This window comes from Antedon bifida, chromosome 1 (assembly GCF_963402885.1).
Source record: "Antedon bifida chromosome 1, ecAntBifi1.1, whole genome shotgun sequence".
Taxonomy (NCBI): Eukaryota; Metazoa; Echinodermata; class Crinoidea; order Comatulida; family Antedonidae; genus Antedon; species Antedon bifida.
In genome coordinates this window covers 16,731,372-16,749,491 of record NC_136226.1, presented here as the reverse complement: position 1 = coordinate 16,749,491, position 18,120 = coordinate 16,731,372, and the positions used below count along the sequence as shown (strand labels likewise).

At 34.8% G+C, this 18,120-nt stretch overlaps 1 protein-coding gene across 2 annotated transcripts; it reads left to right on the top strand.

The window, feature by feature from the left end:
• Window positions 1-52: 52 nt before the first annotated feature.
• LOC144844803 (carboxypeptidase Q-like) lies at window positions 53-16,840 on the top strand. 2 transcript variants are annotated; one of them, XM_078701872.1, is made up of 15 exons: window positions 53-173; window positions 3,171-3,243; window positions 3,352-3,435; window positions 3,824-3,955; window positions 4,233-4,294; window positions 4,749-4,854; window positions 5,552-5,613; window positions 7,254-7,418; window positions 8,050-8,134; window positions 8,382-8,485; window positions 8,607-8,693; window positions 12,148-12,264; window positions 12,807-12,882; window positions 13,350-13,529; window positions 14,145-16,840. In XM_078701872.1, the coding sequence occupies exons 2-15, from the start codon at window positions 3,201-3,203 to the stop codon at window positions 14,228-14,230; spliced, it is 1,389 nt and encodes a 462-aa protein (XP_078557998.1). In that variant the 5' UTR covers window positions 53-173; window positions 3,171-3,200; the 3' UTR covers window positions 14,231-16,840. The 2 variants fall into 2 exon arrangements, with proteins under 2 accessions (XP_078557998.1, XP_078558007.1); XM_078701881.1 differs by lacking the exon at window positions 53-173 and having other exon boundaries at window positions 3,070-3,243.
• Window positions 16,841-18,120: the final 1,280 nt, after the last annotated feature.

The window sequence follows — 18,120 nt, the reverse complement described above, 5'->3', positions numbered from 1 at the left end:
CGTATATGACACGGATGAATGCGTTCACTTGACAACTTTTCTCTCTCTGCATCCATGTGCACGTGATGCATCTGATTGTTGAGGAGAGGGGAGAGAGAACGAAGCTTTAACATTTGTGTTTCGTACCCACATCCCCACAAATTACTCAAAATTGGTTCCTGGTTTTTTTCTCTGTTAGTAAGATTTGTCATTAAATTATTTACCTACTGCTTCCTAAGGCCTAGAGATATTGTTCACTATAGTATAATGTATGTCTATGTATGGCCTAATAAAAGCCTAGCTAGGCCTCTATCTAGGCCTAGGCCTAGAAGGGTGCTGGTCAACCTGTACCCAAACCAACCCGTACCCATGCCAACTCGTACCCAACTTGGCTAAACCGTACCCAAATAATTGGTCAACTCGTACACACTTTGGCTAACCCGTACCCAAACCAACCCGTACCCATGCCAACTTGTTACTAAATATTTGGCTTACTCGTACCCAACCCAAGTATTTGGCTTACTCGTACCCATTATTTGGCTTACCCGTACCCATTTTTATCTTACTCGTACCCATTATTTGGCCTACTCGTACCCAATTTGAATAATTACTTGTAATGATTTGATCGGCGCAAAACTAGTGGTATGCTTTTGCCGTATGAATATTTTTATATTTAATAAAAATGACCATTGATTTGATTGTAAACTTCGTTTAATTAGGCATATATTTGTAACATTTATTTAAAATGTAGTATTATAGTTTTATAAACGTATGTTTGATGTGTCTTTATTATTTACGTAAGAGAACATTAATTAATAAAAAAATATTTTAACTGTTGTATAGTTAGTATTACAATTCAATTAAGCCCAGGTAAAGTACCACCAACGTATACTTTTATACTTATCAATTTTTATTCTTTTATTTTATTCTAATTATCTTCCCTGATTCGATCAAGTAATTATTATTTCTATTGTATTCGTATATTTAAAATTGGTTGAATTAACAACGCCCTGTTTTAAGCAAAAAGCCTGCAGGGCTATATGGGGTCGAATTACTCGTAGATTTCGTGTTACATGTTTTTGCTGACCGGGATTAACCTTTTATTATAAAAAACACGCATTTATAGGGCGTCAAAGAGACGACTCAGTAATGACGTATGATCGTTTTCCATATATTTTATTTATTAATAATTCAGTGAAATGATCATATACACGTACTGTCGTACTGTAAGGCAATTAAACATTTTGGCAGATTTTCTTCTATAACAGCTACGTGTTTTTGCTGAATGGGGATTCCTCTTTAATATAAAAAAAAAACTTTGTACGGGTCCATTTGTAGTGTGTCAAAAAATAGACAACGCAATGTGGCGTATGATCGTTTTCTATTTATTTTTTTTCTTAAATAATTCAGTAAAATTATCTGTTTGTTTACGGTAATTAAACAGTTTTGGTAGATGTTTCCTCAATAACTTACAGCTACGTGTTTTTGCTGACGAGGGATTCCCTTTTTTAAAAAAAAATACGCATTCTATAATGTGTCAAGTAAGACAAATAAATGAACTACGATCGTTTTTCCATGGCAACGGATGTCGTCTTATTTACTAAAATAATATAAACGTTCTGAAGGCCTACCTACACGTGTCTGAGTACTTACGTATCTGTCAGCGATAAGATGATTTTTTTAAAGTTTTTGTAGTATTTATTTTGGTTTTTAGTCATAATAATACAGTAATAATCATTATAAAATGAAAACGTAATAACAGCAAATGTCGTCGTTTGTAATTAAATGTTAAATTATTGGAGGTTACCTTTTATTATTATTCTCACATCCGTCATTGTATACTAGATAAACGGCAAAAGATAATCTACTACTAAATGCTCATAGCAGCAATGAGGCTGGTATCCACTTAAATAGTTTCGTGATTTTAAAATACGAGTGACTACTTAAAAATGTATTAAATATTTTCGAAATGTTAAAACAGTTTAATATTTTCCAAAACTTGCAAAACAAAACAACAAAAACCATTAGTTTTAAAACGATTTTCAAAAAGCACATTACTTCATTATCTGTAAAATAAAATGAAAATACAAATTATGTATAAAAGATATTCATGTTTACTTTTAATAATTCAAGTTTTCATCATTACAAACTAGTGAGTATTTCAATTTTCGTGTACTACTATTCGTAGTAAATAATAGATTAATAATAACTATTTATAAATGAAAAAAATAGAATGCAGCACAGCCGACCACTGACATCTTCCATGTAAAACAGCGCCCTCAAGTATTAACTTGACCAAATACGACGTACCCAAATACGATGAAAGCTGTGCTTTTTTCGTACGAGTCTGTACATATTATTATACTTTTTAGGTCTATAGTTTTTGCCATTATAATATCGAACATATGATTGGTATCTAAAAATTTAATAAAACTGGGTTTAAATGTAATATAAATATACTTTAAATAGCATTAAACTTGGGTACGGGCCAGCCAATGATGGGTATGGGTCAGCCAATGATGGGTACGGTTCAGCCAAAATTTTGGGTACAAGTAAGCCAAAATTTGGGTACGAGTTGGCATGGGTACGGGTTGACCTGTATTCGGCCTAGAATAGTAGTATTCGATTTGCCGCTGGTGGAACGTTTCGGCACGGGACGGGACGTGGACGATTCGACCCATTTAATAATATTGTCTAAATTGCATTTTGCTTTTTATAACATATATATAAATAATAACAGTGCTACTGCACTTTCGCAAAACAATCTCTCGAGCTCACCCAATTTAAAAACATTCAAACTCTGCGCGGCGGTGATGGTTAAACCGTGAGGTCCAATGCCCAGTTCTAGATGAATAACTTTGTGTTGTTGTATTTGGACCATTGGACTAACCATGGAGTAACCATGGACTAACTAGTAACATGGATAGTTTCGTACCCACCCGCTTAAAATTACTCTTAATTGTTTCAGTACTTCATTCAACATACTCACACTCACAACAGGTTGTCTACAACATCCCCAAGTGTTTTTAAAATTTTTTTTTATTATTTTTAACTAGGCATTGTGTAGGGTATCTTTTAGATTAATGAATGATTCAACAACCCTCAGAAATACATTTCACCAGCTTTGTTTTGCAGACATTAAAAAACTACATTTTTTAGAATTTAATTTCTAATGTGCTTTTATATTTTAGAGATCTTCATTCGATCTGATTTGTGTAGTCATGGCACCACTTTGCAGTCTTTTATTCAATACAGCAGTTATTTGTAAGTACACTATACTCACTATGATGTTTTATCTACTGAATTTATAAATAAATAGATATTAATACATTTTTAATAATTTAATTAAAGTATTTTTAAATTTCTATGTAGATTTGTACCTAGTTTTGAATGGTGTAATTTGTAAAGATACTTCTGCAATAAATAAACAAATCAAACAAGTTTATGAATATCAAGGTAATATCCATAATTTGTATTAATTTTTATTAGTTATTTAAAAATCATTATTCAAAATTATGTTAACCCTGTATATTAACATGCCAGAGGTATAAGTATTTTAAAAACAAACCACTGGATAGTTCAATCAAAATTTAAATGTAAACAAAAAAGTGCAATATTTAGGATATATTGTCATCCTGAAGCAATAACTTCAAAATTATTTTGTATAACTTTTATAAATATGCCATTTCAATGTCACATAATAGTAATATATAGTCACAAATTCACTTTGACCAAAATTTAGATTGAGAAAAAAAATTGGTTTACCTGAAAAAACTATAATTGAAACCACAAAATAGTCAAATTGCCTGTCAGATTTAATTTAGTAATTGTCTTTGTATTGTAGATATTGCCAACAAAATAATAAATTTTACAACAATTGGAAAAGGCAAAGGTCAAGTGTACACTCGACTGGCAGACTTTGTAGATACGTTTGGGAGCAGAATTGCTGGCTCCAAAAACCTTGAAAATGCTATTGGTGAGTCTACTGTTTTAAAACTACTGGTTGGAGACACAGTTTTATCATTTTGTGCTTCATTATCAAAGCCTGTATTTGATAATTCGTCAACTGAATTATACAACAAGGATCGTAAACCTCACTGTTGCGCATGTATACATCCAATTGCTGTTATTACTGAGTTTTTGTTTGGGTATAGTTTGATGGCTTGGCAATAAATAAACAACAGAGCTATTAACTAATCAGATGTCTTGAAATATAATTTAAATTATATTGCAGTTAACTACATTTATTTCAGATTACATGTTAAACACATTGAAAAAAGCAGGATTAGAGAATGTACATGGAGAAAATGTGACAGTAAGAATGCTTTAAACAGGATTTATTATTAATAGCAAATACCCCATTTTTATCTCCCAGTATACTAATAATGTCCCTGTTTGCATATCACTTGTTGTAGAGTAGAAAAAGAGTAATATCTTTCAAAAAATTGACCATTCACCATTGATAATGATTGGGCACTGATCGTGATCATGATCAAGCCATTTTATGTGTACCTAAAATGAACAAATATGTGATCAGCTTAATACCCTAACATGATCTAATAGAGAAACATAATTAACCTAGTTTAACATTATTGTACTTTATAGTTTATATACAAGAAACGTGTGAATAAAAGTGATATCATTTATTGGGTATTCCATTTATTCATACTTTGCAATAACTTTTTTAAAATCAAAATCAGTATAAATCCATGTACTTTCTTTTTTTGATTACTTTATTTATGTTTGCTTATTGGGTTTGATTTAAACAGGTACCTCATTGGGTGAGAGGAAATGAATCAGCAACTATGTTAGAACCAAGACATTACAAAATTGCAATGATGGGTCTTGGAAGCAGTATTGGTACTCCAGAGCAAGGTAACCGTATTTATTCGAATAAATAAGCCTCTAATAACGTCCCCTCGAATAAACACGTTTATTTATTTCCTTGATTAAACAACACAAGCATGTTACCATATAATATTACACCGGCATTACATACACCCCTAAAAACCCTCCTGAACAATAAACGCCCCAGGGCGTTCATTCAAAATGAAATCATAAGAGACAACAAAAATCAGTTTGTTTTATTGTTGGGTATACCGACATTCTGCAAAAATGTGGGCTGTGAGACTGCTTGAGAAATTTGTTTAAAAAATAAATATGCAGATTATTTTTTCTGCCGGCCACATTAGCGGCACAATGTATGTATACATAGTCATATATAGTGTATAAACCTACGTACAACAACATAGTATAACAAAAGTATTTCAACCGCCTTGTTATAGTCAACTTGGTCAACGATGTGGATGGGCTGAAAGCAATACATGCATCACTATTGCGATGTATAATGTAAAATCCTACAGTGGACTGACACGACACCGTGACATGATGTCGTGTGCGTTATAATGGAGAGACACCGGGCTATGATGAATTTGCTTTACAATTTTCTGTGACCTAGAGGGCCATATTACCATTTTTTTTTTTACGATATATTTTGGATGTTATGAACAAAACATTTTAAAATCAGTGTGATTGTAATACAAAACGTATTTTATTAAATATATATCAACAGGTCTCACAGCTGAGGTTTTAGTTGTTCATTCTTTTGATGAGCTAACAAAGAAAGCAGACCAGGTGAGCAAATTTATACATAGCATGCCAATCTAACAACAGGACGCTTGCCAAGATAGCAACTAGTAACAGTCCTTTGACCTTATGTTTGGCTGTGACAAACACCAACAGTACTGTAATATGTGTCTATTAACCAAACATTTAATGAAGCCAATTAGCCAATAGAAAATCATTCAAAAAGTTTAGGGTGCATGGAACCGATCGTGTGGGTCAAAAAGCTTAGGGTGCGTGGTCGATGCAACAACAAAACATGTTTGCACATTTTGTCATAAAGTTTATTACCATATTCTACTATTTTGTCACCTTAAACACTTTGCGGTGTTAATCAGTCAATCAAAAAAAATACGGAAGTTGGAAAAACATAAATGCAGCAGCTGACATAAACCACTTAATCAAATTTATAATATTTAAAGAATAGTAGTCTATTCTATTCAAACTGATTGTTCTACTTAGCTACATTTAATTTTGTTTTCATATTATTATTGTTGTATTATGTTTTTAAGGTGCCCAAACTTAAATTTGAAATGCAATGTAATAGTAAAAAAGCTAAACATTTGTTGTTATTGTCACAATCTTTTTTTTTTTTTATGTTCGCAGCGTATCTCTAATTCTGGCCAGCATAAGATTGTATAACTTTGTCATAAGATTGACCTGTAGCTGTATTTATGATTTTAGAGTTGCGCAACGTGACTTACACGCGATTTTATGAATTTCAATGATTGATCATAGATTAAAAAGCAAAAGTCATTTTGTATTGACACTTGGTGAAAATTTAAGTCATATCAAGGGCAAACTTTCTATGGATCAAAAAATGGCATGTTTCAAAGAAAGTTACGCGCGCACACGCGTTTAAAATTTAAGAATGCGAAAAATCAATTTATAATTAACTTTCTACGCGTTTCATGTCATTTTGAGCATTAAAAAAATTCCCACGTGCTCGCAATTTTGTATGCGCCCGTGTGCACGTAGCGCTAAAAACATCTTTTTTTGCGTGATTTATGTTTTTCCAGCCTTTTCTACTAATTTTTTCCAATTTTCAAACAATTTTAACTTAAAATCACGTCATACGAGCACGTCGAATTGGACAATTCGCGCACGTTTTTGATGAAAAAGTTCAAAAATTCATCAAAATTATGCCTTTTTTTAAACAGTCATAATTTCTAAACTACGTGGTGAACTTTTTTTAAAATTACATATTCTGGAAGTTGATGAGTTGTAGATATCGGGTCATGAATCAATATGGCTAACCGAACATTGTGACGTCATCGTATGGCCACTCGAATATAAAATATAGGATTTTTGTCCCTTTCGTCATAGCGCATCACATTTTAAAGAGCGCATCTCTACGTATCCGTATTCCATTTTCCCCCATTTTTATATATTGTATAACTTTGGTCACTTATTTTCACCTATTCTGCACTGTATGTAGTACGTTTACAGTATATAGTGTATACTGTATATACTTAGACGTGACACAAAATAGAGAGCACACTAACATTTTTTCAATGGCATAATCGTTATACTGTGTGCAATATTCTAACGTATGACGTGCACGTGGCGTTTGCGCTGCGGATAACCTAACTCGTCCGTAGTGACGAGTTCAAATCTAGTTTTACTTCACTTGATCATCTCTGTTGATACAGGCTAAAGGCAAAATAGTGGTTTTTAATCAGGGATACGACGGATACCCGACTAGTGTTGCATATCGAGATTATAGTGCGAAAGAAACAGCGAAAGTTGGCGGAGTAGCAAGCCTAATACGATCTGTTGCATCCTTCTCTATTCACAGTCCTCACACAGGTTGGCAGGTAAGATATACTTAAAGAAAGAGATTTTATTAGTAAACATAGTTTTTTTAGCAGATTTTCAGCATTAGTATTGCTTGAATGTTTGTTGAAATCAATATGTTGTTAGGAGTGAGGACACGCAACAGTTCTTTTCAGAACTATATATGTGGTGTACTGCAAACTTGATATCAGCATATTTTCAGTAATATGAGGAACAATGCTAACATGTAGCAACATTTTTTTTTATAAAGTTTTAAGTATTTCTGAAGGTTCAGTTTCAGAAAAAATTAAATAGATGTATTTATTTTGCAGCCTGTAAATTGCAGAGAAAAGGTTGTGAAAAAAAGATTGGCAGAATCAATTCCAAAATACTTAAATGAAATGAAGAGTTTACAATAATTCAGAATGCCTAAACAGTACATACAACTAAACAATAAAAAATATAACAGTAAAAAATTACAATGCATCAAATCTAAATTTATCCAATTAATACCCTTTTCACATCAGCAAAAAGTAACAACTTGTTACTTTTTAACAATTTATGCCAATTTATGTGAAAAGGGTTATTAAAGTTTAATATTTTCATAAATAATATTCTCCTTATTCCTCACACACTGTACTGTATATGTAGCAGTAACATTGGTCTTTACAGGATTATGATGATAATATCAAAAAGATCCCTACTGCATGTATAACTGTTGAAGATGCTGAGATGTTGGATAGAATGGCAAATAAAGGTAATATTAAATTACAGGTCTCCCTGCAATTAAAGACCATTGTACTGCGGCCCTGGGTTATCGTCTATCTTTTAACATTAGCTTCTCCCTCTAATGATAGACTCCCTCTAATTAGAGACCAAACACCAAATAGGCCAATACATCTTGGATCAAAATGTATGCTTTAATATACATGTTACAAATTTGATTTGAAATATCACCTATAATTTATTTGTTCTGTTTTTTCTTGTGCAACTTTTGTCTCTAGGAACAAAGATTGTAATTCGTTTAAAAATGGATGCTAAAAATCTACCTCCAGTTACGTCTCGGAACACAGTGGCTGAAATCAGAGGAAGCAAATATCCTGACGAGGTACTATTTTTTTTTTCCGTTAAACACAGTAGCAAGAACCTGACTTGCAAGATGTGAAACAAACCTATCAATCCAGTTCAGCAAAGTGTCAAAATCATTTGTTTTGTTTTATTTAAATTAGATTGTGTTAATATCAGGTCATCTTGATAGCTGGGATGTGGGTCAGGGTGCAATGGATGACGGTGGTGGCGCTTTCATATCATGGCAGGTAATTATTTTTCAGAATTCGTATTTTCAGTTTTTTTGGGTTTTTTTTAAGAAAATTTTTTTTTTTGTGGCTTGCACTACCTTTATTTAAATTCACAATACAAACTTGTTACTTCTCAATTTAACATCAACAGTGATGTTATTCGGGTTTTAATTTATTTATTTAACCTTATGTAAAATTGCAAATAATATTAATAATTCTTCACAATCATATTTTTTCATAATTTTACCAGCAGGTTTAATAAATCATTACCTATAAGAGAGCGTTTTTTCTTTCTTACACGTTTATTTGAATTAATAATTTATAATACTTACGGAGCTTTCAATTTGCAACGACTAAACTATGTCATGTCACTTCATTATGAGCATGCGTAGATATTGGGACGTGTGTCCTCACTCCTCACCTCAACAAAGCATGCGTAGATATTGGGACGTGTGTCCTCACTCCTCACCTCAACAAAGCATGCGTAGATATTGGGACGTGTGTCCTCACTCCTCACCTCAACAAAGCATGCGTAGATATTGGGACGTGTGTCCTCACTCCTCACCTCAACAAAGCATGCGTAGATATTGGGGCGTGTGTCCTCACTCCTCACCTCAACAAAGCATGCGTAGATATTGGGACGTGTGTCCTCACTCCTCACCTCAACAAAACATGCGTAGATATTGGGATGTGTGTCCTCACTCCTCACCTCAACAAAACATGCGTAGATATTGGGACGTGTGTCCTCACTCCTCACCTCAACAAAGCATGCGTAGATATTGGGACGTGTGTCCTCACTCTTCACCTCAACAAAGCATGCGTAGATATTGGGATGTGTGTCCTCACTCCTCACCTCAACAAAGCATGCGTAGATATTGGGACGTGTGTCCTCACTCTTCACCTCAACAAAGCATGCGTAGATATTGGGACGTGTGTCCTCACTCTTCACCTCAACAAAGCATGCGTAGATATTACGACGTGTGTCCTCACTCTTCACCTCAACAAAGCATGCGTAGATATTGGGACGTGTGTCCTCACTCCTCACCTCAACAAAGCATGCGTAGATATTGGGACGTGTGTCCTCACTCCTCACCTCAACAAAGCATGCGTAGATATTGGGACGTGTGTCCTCACTCCTCACCTCAACAAAGCATGCGTAGATATTGGGACGTGTGTCCTCACTCCTCACCTCAACAAAACATGCGTAGATATTGGGATGTGTGTCCTCACTCCTCACCTCAACAAAGCATGCGTAGATATTGGGACGTGTGTCCTCACTCTTCACCTCAACAAAGCATGCGTAGATATTGGGACGTGTGTCCTCACTCCTCACCTCAACAAAGCATGCGTAGATATTGGGACGTGTGTCCTCACTCTTCACCTCAACAAAGCATGCGTAGATATTGGGACGTGTGTCCTCACTCCTCACCTCAACAAAGCATGCGTAGATATTGGGACGTGTGTCCTCACTCCTCACCTCAACAAAGCATGCATAGATATTGGGACGTGTGTCCTCACTCCTCACCTCAACAAAACATGCGTAGATATTGGGACGTGTGTCCTCACTCTTCACCTCAACAAAACATGCGTAGATATTGGGACGTGTGTCCTCACTCCTCACCTCAACAAAACATGCGTAGATATTGGGACGTGTGTCCTCACTCTTCACCTCAACAAAACATGCGTAGATATTGGGACGTGTGTCCTCACTCCTCACCTCAACAAAGCATGCGTAGATATTGGGACGTGTGTCCTCACTCCTCACCTCAACAAAGCATGCGTAGATATTGGGACGTGTGTCCTCACTCCTCACCTCAACAAAGCATGCGTAGATATTGGGACGTGTGTCCTCACTCCTCACCTCAACAAAGCATGCGTAGATATTGGGACGTGTGTCCTCACTCCTCACCTCAACAACACATGCGTAGATATTGGGACGTGTGTCCTCACTCCTCACCTCAACAAAGCATGCGTAGATATTGGGACGTGTGTCCTCACTCCTCACCTCAACAAAGCATGCATAGATATTGGGACGTGTGTCCTCACTCCTCACCTCAACAAAGCATGCATAGATATTTGGACGTGTGTCCTCACTCCTCACCTCAACAAAGCATGCATAGATATTTGGACGTGTGTCCTCACTCCTCACCTCAACAAAGCATGCGTAGATATTGGGACGTGTGTCCTCACTCCTCACCTCAACAAAGCATGCATAGATATTTGGACGTGTGTCCTCACTCCTCACCTTAACAAAGCATGCGTAGATATTGGGATGTGTGTCCTCACTCCTCACCTCAACAAAGCTTTGATGGTTTCTAGGTCCAGACTACATATCGATTGACCTGACCTATGTTGGTCCTCGGTTGTCGCAAATCGAATGCTCCCTATTGTTAACTCGGTTAAAGCTCTACACCATCAAACTTTATGTGACAAAATAATGTGATCTGCCCATATATGGACACTAACGCCCGTATTCTTAAACCGGACTTTAGTCGTAGTTCGAGCTAAAACTTGATGAATGACGTTATTTTAATTCATAAACCGAACTTCAACTAAATTGGCGACTAAATCAGGCCAACCTCGACTAAATCAAATTTTGATTTATTTTTTTGTCCTCGAAAGGGAAGGCTAAATCGCTGACTAAATGGCATTTAAACAAGGTTTATAAAAAATGTAACAGTCATTGAGTTGTTATATTGGCCTGATATTGAAGAATGAAATATCTATTTTTATATTAGCTTAATTAAATACACATTGGTATATGTTATAATAATGCAAATCATGTTTATTTACAACCGTATACAAATTACATTATTTTCTTTGCGCAAGTCCGACTTGAACTACGTCACGCCATAGTGATAATGGGAGATACAGAAATTCACCACGCGATAGAATGTTTAGGGGCTTAGCGCGTTCTTGTCATGCTATGAAGTACGTGGTTCGTCGCGATCATACTTTTTTGGAGGCCTAGAAAATATGAAAGTTACCGTACCGCCATGGTTCCTACACACATTTTGAAGTTTTTGTTTGTTGTTAATCAAAAATACTCTACTTTTAAATTAATACTGATTAACAATATTTATAGTCCTGATGCGTAAAACGTTTTGTTGTAACAAAAAATGGAAAGTGATATTAATGTACAAAATTTCGTCTGCTCTTCAAATACTCTCTTATCATTGGCCAATTAATAGCCTTTGTTATCCAGACGTGTGAAACTCGACTAAAAGCTTGACTTCATTAATTCGAACTGCAAACTTGGACTACTTCTTTTATGAATCGAATTTGAAGTAATAGCTCGAACTAGTACTTTTTGAAGTTGAACTACGACTAAAGTGTAGACCGAGCTTAAGGCGCTGTAAAAACTTTGACCTAGCTATATACTTGTACATTCATTCATAACAGGTTTCAAAGACATTTTAAGCAAAGCATTGGGATAAAATAATGTGTTTACTTATGTATTTGTGTTTGCTAGGCGTTGTCTATTATGCAGCAGCTTGGTTTACGCCCAAAGCGTACTGTAAGAGCAGTGCTGTGGACAGCTGAAGAAGTTGGCTTAGTTGGTTCACAACAATATTATCAGAGGCACAAGGTAACAAAACTGAGGTTTGAGCATGTATCAATTTTTATAAAGCACTTTAAAATAAATTAAATACCTTATTTATTCGAAAAAATTCTGTTTTGAATAAGCAGTCATCGTTAAATTTACTCCCAGCTGGGAGAAACGAATTTGAGTATCGACCCGTCCGCACTCACTGCTTCTACCAATGTGGCAGTGAGGAAGATCAGGATGAAGGGGTGGCACTTTTCTTCAATCGTTCACGGTAGTGGCAAACGTAGACTTAGGGCGCCAATGAGCCAATCACTCTTATTTCCCTTTCCAACACCTTGCATATACAGCCCTTATCTCCCTTGGTTATATGCCCACCCCAACCTAACAAACAATAATCCCAGATTAAAAAAATAACAGATGAATAAAACAGTATGCTAAATAATTGCATAAACGAGTTATTGTAAATACTGCAGTAACTGCAGGAGAATAATTTTTGACATAAGCCCATAATGAGGTTTTCATTTTTGCTATTACTCTGTAAGGAAATTAAATCTTAATGAATGCATTGATTTGTCTTGTAGGTTAACATAAGCAACTATGATTTTGTAATGGAATCGGATATGGGAACATTTAAGCCTTATGGCATTCAGTTTAAAGGTTAGATCTCCATATCACACACATAATTATTATTATCATAACTTAACATGAGGGCCCCTTGATTGTCAGCATATGCTGTTTAGGGTCACCCTCTATAAACAAGGTTAAATAAATAAATCATATTTTATATATTTTTGTCACCAAGTCAGTTTTATTGCTGCACTCAGCATTGTATTTTTCAGATTTTAATATTTTTACTGACATTTTATAAACAGCATATTATTTTTCTATGTATTTTCTATTTGTATAATTACAATGTCTTAACATGGGCTGGTTAAGCACATCACAAGATGACAGTTTTATTATTTTTGCTTTTCCGCTACACAAATATGCATGTGTGTTTTCAAATAATGCTCCAAATCATGTGAATAAATTTGCATTGTTTTTTTCGTTGCAAACAAAACCGTTGCATTTGCGCTAACATATTCACTTAGTTTGAATCAGGCTTTGTTGTCTTTTTAACACAGGTTCACAAGATGCAACAGCAGTTATGAAGGAAGTTGTAAGCTTGTTATCATCGATAAATGCAACAACGCTAAGTGACGATCCTGAGGGTGGTGATGTATCATTCTGGATTCAAAATGGTGTCCCAGGTGGCAGCCTTTTAAATGAAAATCAACGATACTTTTGGTTTCATCATTCTGATGGTATGATATTGAATTTCTCTTTTTAAATCTAGTCTATCACTTACCATATTTAATAGAATCAATGCCCCGCTTTGAAGAAACATCATTTTGAATAAACGCCCCAAGGGCCTTATTTATTTCTTCGAATAAACGCCCCGCCACATGCATATACACAATATTATATTACAACACATTTTTATTTGTAGTAGAATTCGGGTCTGTTTTTGCTGCATAACGCAAATTAACCGTTTATTTTAAAATGGATTAAAAATAACAATACCACGTTTCTGCTCAATTTGTGCTCCGAAATAACCGGTTAAATCAATGGGTGGTCGTTGACAAAAATTTAGAAAGTTAGAATTACCCAAAAAGCAATTGGTCCTGGCGGTTAATTCAAACGTTACTGCCGTGTAGTTGACTCGGGGTCAGCAGCTATCAATCAAATAACCGTTATTTTGTGTTGCAGCTAAAAGTTGCCCAGCGATAACCGGTTAAATGGCATTCTGACACCGAATTTAATGGGTGTTTTTAACCGGTTATTTTGCGCTGCCTTTTAACCGGTTACCACAAATTTGTCCTGTTATTAATTGTAATATTTTTACCTAATACAATATGTTTTATCTATATATTTCACAGGTGACACAATGTCTGTACAGAGTTCGTATGAAATGGACTTGTGTGTAGCCGTGTGGACTGTTTTGGATGAAATGTTACCTCGATAACATAATTCAATCATAATATTATTTATTTTAATCACTTTTAAGTCCAAGGAGAACCTACATTTTTTGGTATAGACATAATTCCGTAAAACCTTTAAAGAAGCCCATGGGCTTTTTATTTTAAGACTCTTGGGTCAGTTTCTTTTCGAGATGGGCTTCCTTTCAAGATTATTTTTGCAAACTAAAGAGGGACAAATTGGACAATATTGATGTACACAAAATGTATACAAAATTCAGCAAAAGTTTGGCCTATCAACATGAAAACTTAATTGTCATTATTTACCTATTGATATATTTCATCAAATCAACTGTATTTATTACAGTACATGAAAAAAGAAAAAAAGGGATTAGTCTGTTTAAGATTATTAGATAATATTATATAACGCTCATGTTTGGTTTTTAATCATTAGAATATACATTTTTATTTATTTGTTTAACCATTTTCTTTTTTTCAATTATAAAGTAAGATGATTAGCATTGCTTGTAGGAGATCAACAAAAGAAGAAGCCAAATTAAATTCATGTAATTAGAAGTTATAAAAATAATATATTTATTTGCTTTAACCAATTTCTGATAATATACATTTGAATGTGATATTTCGTAAAAACGATTATTGAATTGAAAATTATTATTAGATTACATTATGATTGCATTTTATTAAAATAATGTAATTTCTTTATGGGACAGCTGAGTGAATTACAAAGTGTTGATCTTGTTTTTCAACATGCCAACGATATCATTAATGGCAGGGCGGCGGTCTGCATCACGATGAGTGCACTGCTTGCCTATTTCAAGAAGAGGTGTAAGGTGGTGAATTCAGAATGTGATTCAACTGGGGCATATACATCATTTTGAAAGCTAATGACGTAATGATGGGGTCTGACGGAATATGATAGGCACAAAGCTCGTGAGGTGTCACTCTCTTCACCTAGGAGAGGCATTACCGCAGTTTGCTGGCTCATGCTGGGAATAACGAGATGCATCACTTTCGAAGATGATATGCACTGAAGACTGCAAGTGATTAAAAAAGAAGCTTATAACCAGCTTGTTGTTGTAGTAGATGGCCGGTGTGTATGATGGACGAGTGGTATCGGGTCTGGATGGCAGGAACAACGATCGATAACATAATTCATAGCATGGAGGTTCATAGTATTGGCTTCCAAAGTCAAGTGATGGTTGATCTAATAAATAAAGTGCCTATAAAAAGGAAGAACACAAATGTTTATAGCAAGATAATTAAGCTAGTTAGTTCATTAATTGATTGTTTGAAAGAGAAGTTTCATTAGACGTGGTTTTGAACATTACCTTAAAGTTTACTTGTTCATGCTTTGGTCTTAGTGCTATCAGTATCGATGGCGACAATCTAGATTTAGGGAATTATCCATATTTTCCAACGGTGTCGTATTCATGTGCTGTAATAAAGAGATTCAAATAAAACGAGGCTGTTATTTAAAAAAAAAAAAAAAATGTATGTATACATACATACATATACATGTTTTATAATGTTAATATTATAATGCCACATGCAGGTACGTACCTTGTGTGACCTGGTATCTAAACTGAAGCAACCATAGTGGAATGGTTCAGTACTGATGACACGTTCAGGTTTTCTTCGAAATATTATTTCTTAGTCGTCCGGGCATAATCTATAAGAACAATGTATATTGATCCCTCTTTGACTTGGAAACTACACATAAATAAAATCAGTAATCTAGTTTCCAGAAATGTTGGAATATTGAACAAATTAAAACATATCTTCCCTCAAAAAACCTTATTAACCCTTTATAATACTTTAGTTTTGCCTTACCTTTCTTATGCCAATTTATGTTGGGCAATTACTCTAGATCAATTTGATACGTTATGCCCCTGGACAAGTCTAGAGAAAACTCATATAGACCGCCTCTTTAAACTACAAATTTGTGCGGGAGAATCATTTAGAGCCCATACAAAATTACTTTTTAAAAGATTTAACGTTTTAAACATTTATGATTTAAATAAATTACAAGTTGCCTCATTTATGTACCGTTTATCTAACAATTTACTGCCTTCACATTTTAGTGCTTTATTTACAAGAATTGACGAACGCCATTCCTATAAAACCCGATCCTCTGTAAACAATTATATCTTTGATAATTTAAATGTTAAGGCTCGACGATCTTCTATTTATTATTTTGGTTCCAAACTTTGGACTTCACTCTCAAATGAATTTAAACAGAAATCTTCCTTTTCTAGTTTTAAATCTAATTTCAAACACAAAATGGTGTCTGGTATTCAATAATCTCCGCTACATTGTATCGTTATACTTGTTATATTTAATTATATTTCATATTTTACTCTAATTGTTATCATTATCCCTTTTACCATTATATTATATAACTGCCTGGTTTATCATAACCTCTATAATTTTATTTTATTTTGTACCTTCACTTTTATATATATATTTTAGTCTACTCCGTAGCATTGTTACTATACTTATAGACCTACGGGGGTCACGACGTAAAGTTCAGTGAACTTACTGTGACCTCCATCCACCCACATTTAATATATGTATACTCATGTTTGTTTAAATTATATATATAAGTGAGTGGAAAAATAAACGAAACGAAAACGAAATGTTTCTTTTATTTTAATTTCAGTTCAGATGCTATAACTTTATGTTTGTAATAACTAGTATATTTACCTTTTTTTACCACTCCTTTTAAATATATTATTTCTTAGTCGTCCGGGCATAATCTATAAGAACAATGTATATACTTGATCTATTATTTATAAATGATACATAAAATGATATGTGGTTAGGATTCCGGCACCGGAACTCAACTGCCCAGCGTTAGGGAATCCGACACGCTATTGCGCATGCCCAGAGCGAGGTAATCGGCGACTCTATACTTATCAACAGCGATGGATCATTTCATAGCTGCGCCACACGGCGAACTAGCCTCATCATCAGCCGTTGTCAGTCCACTGCTGGACGAAAGCCTCAGCATGTTTCTGCCACAGTGCACGATCTCTAGCTTCTCCCTGCCACTGCACTGTACCCCAATACTTGTCTATTTCATCTCGCCATCTCACTCTTTGTCTTCCTCTATTTCTACTCCCATCCATCGGTCTCCATGATGTCATTAGCGAAGTCCATCTATTGTCTCTTCTCCTACTGATATGTCCAGCCCACTTCCACTTACTTAATTTGATAGTTCTTATAATGTCTTGAACTTGTGTTTGTTTTCTCACCCATTCATTTGTTTTTCTGTCTTTATATGTGATTCCGAGCATATTTCTTTCCATGTTGTGCTGTGCTGCTGCTATTTACTTTTCCATTTTATTTGACAGTGCCCAGGTCGCAGCTCCATATGTCATGGTTGGTAACACGCATTGATTAAAGACCTTTCTTTTTAGGCTTAACGGTATTTCCCCTCTCATGATGTTGCTCAGTTTACCATATTGGCACCAGCCCAATCTGATTCTCCTCTTTATCTCCTGTTCTTGATTCTTTTCTCTCAGGCTAAATCTCTGCCCCAGATAGATATATTCATTTACTTCATCAATTTTATTGCCATTAACAGTCATAGAACCATGAGGTACCATGGAATTTGCCATAACTTTTGTTTTCTTCATATTCATTTTCAATCCACAGCATTTGCTGGCATTTGCAAGGTCTTTAAGCATATCCTCCACTTCACTGATTTGCTCTCCTAGGACAACAATGTCATCTGCAAACCTCAAATGATTAAATTTTTCTCCATTGATATTCACTCCTTTATCCTCCCATTCCAGTGAGCGAAATATGCCTTCCAAACAAGCTGTAAACAGTTTAGGTGAAATTGTATCGCCTTGTCGGACACCCTTCTTTATGTGGATTTTCTCGCTTGGTTTGTGCATCGTAGCTGTGGTAG

Coding starts and splice junctions, on each gene's coding strand:
- LOC144844803 (XM_078701872.1), top strand. CDS start 3,201: ATGGCACCACTTTGCAGTCTTTTATTCAATACAGCAGTTATTT. Junction 5,614..7,253: donor TAACAAAGAAAGCAGACCAG/GTGAGCAAATTT, acceptor CTGTTGATACAG/GCTAAAGGCAAAATAGTGGT. Junction 8,486..8,606: donor GAAGCAAATATCCTGACGAG/GTACTATTTTTT, acceptor TATTTAAATTAG/ATTGTGTTAATATCAGGTCA.